General features: G+C 44.9%; 1 protein-coding gene across 1 annotated transcript; it reads right to left on the bottom strand.

Moving 5' to 3' along the window:
- Positions 1 to 2,650: 2,650 nt before the first annotated feature.
- LOC148018156 (uncharacterized) lies at positions 2,651 to 4,975 on the bottom strand. Its single transcript, XM_087661792.1, has 2 exons — positions 4,581 to 4,975; positions 2,651 to 4,207 (listed from the first exon to the last, which is right to left on the bottom strand). The coding sequence occupies exons 1-2, from the start codon at positions 4,874 to 4,876 to the stop codon at positions 3,112 to 3,114; spliced, it is 1,392 nt and encodes a 463-aa protein (XP_087517918.1). The 5' UTR covers positions 4,877 to 4,975; the 3' UTR covers positions 2,651 to 3,111.
- Between the last annotated feature and the right edge of the window lie 2,127 nt (positions 4,976 to 7,102).

Here is a 7,102-nt window from a genome sequence, read left to right as displayed (position 1 = left end):
TGGAATCCCTAGGACCGAACGTTGTCGGTCTAGTGCAATTAGGATTGGGTGAGTGAGAAGACGCCCTAAAACCCTACTTCGAGTCTAATCATAATTCTTGACCAGAAAACACCATTCAAAAGTGAAATGATCTCTTGGAATGGAGGCGACACTTGTGCAACAAGTTGCAACGTCGCATAGCCTTGTGGTTCGATCACAAGAAAGTTTTGCCAATCCTTGGAATGAGGTTGGCAGGTTCTTGCGCAAGTTTAACTTGCAAGGGGATGGTTAGTCATCCTGTTACATCGCCCTCATTAGGGAAAAATTTGCCAAGTTAAGGGAAGTTAGGTAATTGCTCGGACGCAAATGATTAATTAATAAATTAAAGCGACATGGCCGCCGGGATTTACTATTAATAAAACCTAAGGTATTGGTTAAGTTGGGTTAACAGGGTATGACCCTATCCCAAGGACGATAGGAATCTTGCCAAGTTGCAATTGATTCCGGATCGAATGCGGGATGCATTCGGAGAGAAGGAGTCACTCCTTAACAGTTTGCCAACTAAACGACCACTGGAATTGATTGTGCTTGTAACAGTTTAGAAAGCACTGTTTGCATTGTTTGTTCAAGGAACTAAAGGATGAAAAGATATATAAATGCTTCAGGTTGAAGGCCTGAAGGGAGGGGCAGCTTCAGTTACCCCCAACTGCCTGCCTGACCCTAACCAAGGGGGTTGTTGACTGCGCCGGGAACGTGGACCGAACCTGCCGCGAGAGGTCTTTCCGTTGAGCTCTACTTGGAGCAGGAGGACGCTTGGGTGCCAGGGGGGGCTCTGGCCATAAATCCCTCGCCTTCCGGGTCCTGCACAAGAGGCTAACGTGACTCGGGATTGGATCTCGAGGCCCGCATACTAGTCTACGGGCAGAAGCTTGGAATAGTGATCCCTAGCGGATTACTGGATAAGCCTTCGGGCGGATTATAGACAAGCCTACGGGCGGAACTCCTTGTATTTCAAAGATAAATGATGATATGATAATAAAGAAGTTGTTTGATATTGTTTTTCTATGTCACGTGATAAGATTACGTGAAGGAACGAGTGCTTAACGGGATTAATCAAGGGAGCTGTTTGTTATATGTCAAATTAATGTGTTAGGTAATTACATAACTAAAACAAACCGAGGAAAGTGCGGAGGATGGACCATGGGATCCTATGGATGGGTTGGGTGGTCCCGGTTAGCCGGGAACTTTTCTCAAAAATCTTGAAAAACAACAGGATGATCATCATCATCAAAACAAATAACGAGAACGATGACCTAGAGATATATCTTACCCAATTTACGTTGTTTTAGGGGAACGGAATGGAACTATGCCTTATGGCAGAGAGGTTGAGCATTGCATCCCTCTCGTTTCCCATTCACCTTGAACCAAGTGCAGCGTGAATCCGCTTCGGACCTGGCGTTTCTGCGTAAAGTAGTTCGCTCGGGTCTGACGCTAGTTGCTGCTAGTTAATGACCAAACAGGAAAACCCAAATTCCGGTCGATCCTAAGTGGGAACGGCCAGGATACTTCCGCTACGTGGCAGACACGGAAAGACCTAGATTGCAAAACCCGTAACATTCCATTGGAGTGCCGGGCGGAGTTTTCTAGACATCCTTTCCGATGGACTGCTAAGACGTGTCCTGGATTATTCTAGTAGACACGTTACACACCCAAAACCCTCGGAAGTTGAAGGTCTAATTGTCAATGCAAGCATAGTCAAGGTATAATCAGAGTTAGAATGGCTAGAACAATGAGGTCTTGGGTCATGAACTTTTAGGGTACCGACCTACTGATCTTATCCCTACCCTTGGAGTCCTTGCAACTCATTGAAGGAGTTAGAAGAGTGAAGGTGAGTTAAAATATAGTGTAGATGTGACCCTAGGATTCCACAACCTACCAACATGTGAAGGACAAACAAAGCTCTTTCTATCGATTTGCCAAAGACAACCTTTGCTATAAAATGAGGGTGGTTTATATACATAATCATACTCCACGCTTGAATGTACAATATTTAAGAACAAGCTACATAAATTGCTCAAGGTTTCTGTGGATGATCTTTTTGTAAACTATTTGTGGGGATGAGTACCTCGAAAAGTTATGATTACTCTTTGAAAGGTATTGGTGGTAATACCAATTCTCTCAATTTGTTAAAATGCTAGTTTCAGTTAAAGCATGAATTTATGTTAGGCCAAGTTGCATTTAAAAAATGGCATAGCTAAGTAGTCGAATAATTTATCTCAACATTGGTGAGTTGTTTGATGGCAAAACTCGTTGGAAAATCTATGTTCTCCTCATCACCAAGTTGACACCTTACTACTCCAATGGGGACTTTGGAGACATCATTGTTTGATGGCAAAACTCGTTGGAAAATCTATGTTCTCCTCATCACCAAGTTGACACCTTACTACTCCAATGGGGACTTTGGAGACATCAATATGCATGTTGGACATTATGACTTAATTGTAAGATAAAAGCCACTATAAGAACCTTTTTTAATGCTTCATAGACAATTTGACACTCGGTCCATCTCCATACGATAAGCAGCTTGTAAAGAGTCACTTTTGAGGTGCGCATAAGTAAACACAAAGTGCCTAGATCCATTACTATCTAGATTTTTGTTACAAGAAAAGAAATGTGAATGGCATGGCGTATACAACCAAGAGATTTTGTCACTATCTATATCTACTTGCCACCCCATTCACTTTCTTTGTAGATTATTGGTGTTATTGGAGTTAGAAAATAAGTAATGCACCACTAAACGAATGGGTGGAATGTTAGCACTATTCTATGTTCTATTGTCATCATATCTTGGTTGGAGGGTCCATCAAGGTCTCATAAAAACGAAGGAGCTTTGACATGCCATTGCATGTGCATGTTCTATTGTCATCATACCTTCGTTGGAGACTCATGCACATCAAAGTGATATTCATGAAGACTCAAGTGGCTCATGCACGTCACGCAGAGACTGATTGCTTGTAACCTACATCTGCAATTATATCGAAGAAGAGACCTTGAAGCATGATTCAAGTACAGACTTTTAACATAGCCACATGTATGAGGTGTGTATGAGAAGAACCACAGATTATGTATGCCTTAACCTTTGCGGTACTGGCATGTCTTGGAGAAGATCTGGGCTCCTCCATTGCAGGAGTACACCTCGATATTAAAGGTCTCAAGATGAGACCAGTGCTTAGACACCTTAGTGATCATTGTGACCTGGTCTTCCCCTAATTTATCATTGCTAGACCATACAAATCGGACTCTCAAATGCCTCAAAAATTCTGGCATTCTGCAGTTCGCATCATCAAACAGAAGCATGAATTCATCCTCAGGCACATCAAGAAGGGACAGCTTGTTCACTGATGAAGGAACAACAGACCAAAACCCTCCAAAGAAGAGACCGTTTTCCATGCCTTCATCTATATCAAAGCTTGGATACCCTGGGTTGAAATCACATTTCAAGCACAAAGACCTCAGGCAAGGGAGGTTAAGCAAGAGATCAGAGCACTGCCTCAGTGCCCCTCTCCTGTTGAAAATGATGGCCACATTCCTAAGCTTCTGCATCTTCGTTGCAACCGATTGCATGCGTGCACGGCTGAGCGGTGGGTTTTGGTCAGGCAGGTGCTGGTTATTCAGCAGGAAGACTGCCTTCTCTAAGGCAAGAGGACCTTTGATGTGCTCGTAAGACTCAAGGGACCCCTTGTCGAGCCCAAAGCGGACGCCCAGGAACTTGAGCTTGGTGCTGTTCTGCAGAAATCGGAGTTGCAGGTGCTGGAGGTCTAGGGTAGAGCTCTGGTAGCGCACCTTGTCAGCTATATACCGCTCGAGGAGGGGGCATTTCTTCTGTATGACTTGAAGGGCCAGGAAGGGCTGCATCAAGTGCCAATGGTGCCTGAAGCCCTTGCTTTTGGGCACTCTGAAAATGGAGAATTCCACATCGATGATGAGCTCTTTCAGGGCGCTCTGAGAGGACAGCATCATCTCCAAGTAGTAGCAGTGGGCAAGCACATCAATGGGACGGGGTGAATCTGAAAACCACTCACACATGCTGGGGGAGAAATGGCTATGGAGATCGCGCACAAGCTCCTCATCACAGCAGTAGTTGTCAAGGAAGCGCTCAATGATAGCTTGCTCAGTCGGTGATGAAGACAATGAAGTCAACGAGGATGCTGATGATGATACATTGCACCTGAAAATGACAATGCTAATGGTGATGATGATGCTATTGTTGACAACGATGATGCATCGGTGTTGATGACAACGATGACAATACAGATGGATGGCGCTATATATATTAATTGGGATGTTATGCTCATGCTGATAATGTTGCGATGATGATCATGCTAATCAGTGATGATGATAGTAATGTTGTGATGATGGTCCTATTGCTGACAAGCATGATGCATCAATGTCGATGGCAAGCATATATATATACAACACAAGAAATTGGATTCATGATGCTAGTGTTGATAATGTTGTCATGATGGTGATGCTAACCAATGATGATGATGCTACTTCTGATGAAGGTGATGTTAATGCTGTCATTGGGGACGAGGATGGACCTGAAAATGCATTTTTCGAGGCTCGATGCAGAGAAGCGCTCCACAAGCTGACCGCAGAGCTTTGGTGTCACAACCTCAAAACAGCGCATGTCCAGCACTCGTCGCTCTCCATAGAAAGCTCTCGCCATAGATGAGAGCTCCTTGCATGTGCAAACCAAGGAGGGCAAGTCATTGCAGGGGAGGAACTCGGCGATGTGCAAGATGGCCGACAGTGGGAGATCCAGAAGGGATACAGAGCCTCTGTTGCTGCTGCCGGATAAGTTTGGGTGCCTCTCCAGGACCTTCACGCCAGCCATGTATCAGGGCCAGGAGCGGGGGCGCGCGCCCGCGAGAGCGAGAGAGAGAGAGAGAGAGAGAGAGAGAGTGTGTGTGTGTGTGTGTGTGTGTGTGAATGTGCTGGCTCAAGGCCCCAAACGGCTAGCGAAAAATAAGCCGTTGGCTTTAAATATTTGAACTACCGCTACCTAGAGTGCTGCCACACGCTTAGTCTCTATTTGCATCCAAACGTAAAAGTGGTTATATATTTAGTATGTAAGAAAGAAAAAAGGCATGTCACACTTCGCGAACTTTACTTATTTGACATGTAAACGGTTTAGTAGTCTGCGCATGACCTCATTCCTAGTGAGGCCAGTGTTGCTCGCTCATACACCAGCCTCTCAGAGCATATGAGGGCTCATACATACTTCACACACATGCAGGCACACAGCCAACTGCATTCTGCCTTGTAATAACCTAGTACTACATAGGGCCCTAAAAGACTGCAATTTCCTTTTTGGGGAAAAGGCCGTTGGCTCATACATATAAAGCTTTCTTGGAAACCTAAGATGGATCACATTCCAGTCCAACAGTGATGCAAGCACCACTTTCACCCAGTTCTTCTACAAGCAGTTTATGGTGTGCAAAAGCGCATATGGGATGTTTGTGTGCTAGCACCTACTGGAACCAAACAATGCTGCACATTGGGAAGTCTTCAGCACATTCACACACTACTTGCAAAACCATCATTAAATGATGGTTGGAGTATCCCATCTCCAACCCCCATAGCTATGTCTTTGTCCTCTACTAAGGATACGATCTTAAGAGCAACAAAGTCCTCCCTTGCAAAACCATCATTTAACCCACTTACCTTTGCCGTGCGCCCAGTCATGTTAGACATCCTAGAGAAGTACTCCCATTTGGATGGCTCACGATTTACAAATGATCAAAGAAAGATGTAGTTGGCCACATCAGAGGATGCATGAGATGATATGGCCATACCAACTCCGCAGCCTTGCCTTTGTGATGCAATCACACACGATGGTGGAGTGATTTGGTTATCCTAGGAGTAGTTACCATGGTGGAAGCTTGCAACATAGACTCTCCTACAATAATTGGGGAGAGTCCATTCAACCATGGATGTGGGGAACATACTACTCCACGTCAGCCATTAATTCACCATGATTAATCAACACATGACCATTGTTGGTCATGTTGTGTAAAGCATATGAGGAGAAAATTGGTAAAGCAAAAAGATACTTACTAAGACTAGGCACACATGATTTACGATAGTTCCAAAAAAAGGGTCCTTCTTGCCTAGTTTTCGAAACCAAGACTTGCCTTAAGCCTAGTTTGACATCTTCCACCTCCTAAATTTTTGCAACTTCTTACCTCTTATCTCCTCCAAAACACACTCTTCCTCCTCCTCGTCTAACCACCAAGCAATAGCTCTTCTCCAAATAGCAAACACACTCTTCTTCTTCTTCTCCTCCTCCTCCTCCTCAGGGTAAAGGCGCCTCTACCTAGCCGCCCATGTATTACTACACTGACAGTACTCGCCACTGCACACTGTAGGTGGTGGGCGCCCATCACCATCACTTTATTCTTTATTCTTTTAGTGACTGTTTGAATAAAGACCTCACCATTAACCTGGGGAAGACCAAGGTCATGGTGTTCAACACTTCAACCTAATGGATTCGACAATCAGTACCCCGTTTCACATATGGCGAGGAAACCGTGGAAGTGGTCCAAAGATACGTCTATCTGGGGATTACATTTTCAAAACCGAGATTCACTTTGAGAAAGGCAGAAGAAGATAGATTGACATGAGGCTATGCAGCCCTCAGATCCATGGAGAACCAATGTGCTCGCATACAATTCTAGGAGCCCCGTACAAAGCTCTGGCTATTTGACACTTTAGTCACACCATCACTCTTATACAGGGCTCTCATATGGGAATCCAGTCTCTACCACATAAGGAGGGCCACATAGGGCTAGCCACTCCCTCAGGAGGAGACCACCTATGAGGGATGGGAGTAGATGGAGAGACCCGTGGTACTTATGATCTCACAGATGATCCGGAGAAAGCCCTTTGTGCCACACGAGATCATAAGAGCAAAGATGGGGGCACCGCCCATCGTAGCTGAGGCCCTCTTCCAAATAGTGGCCTTCTTGCACTGACTATGGGACTTGCCTTGGCATCGGTACCTAGACTCATGCTGGAGTTATCCAAACAGCTACCACTACAAGGGGACACTGAATGTTGG

Source organism: Lygodium microphyllum, chromosome 21 (assembly GCF_053477565.2).
Source record: "Lygodium microphyllum isolate KBCC chromosome 21, Lygodium_microphyllum_v1.1.10, whole genome shotgun sequence".
NCBI lineage: Eukaryota > Viridiplantae > Streptophyta > Polypodiopsida > Schizaeales > Lygodiaceae > Lygodium > Lygodium microphyllum.
The sequence above is the reverse complement of the archived record's forward strand: the minus strand, read 5'-3'. Positions and strand labels throughout refer to the sequence as shown.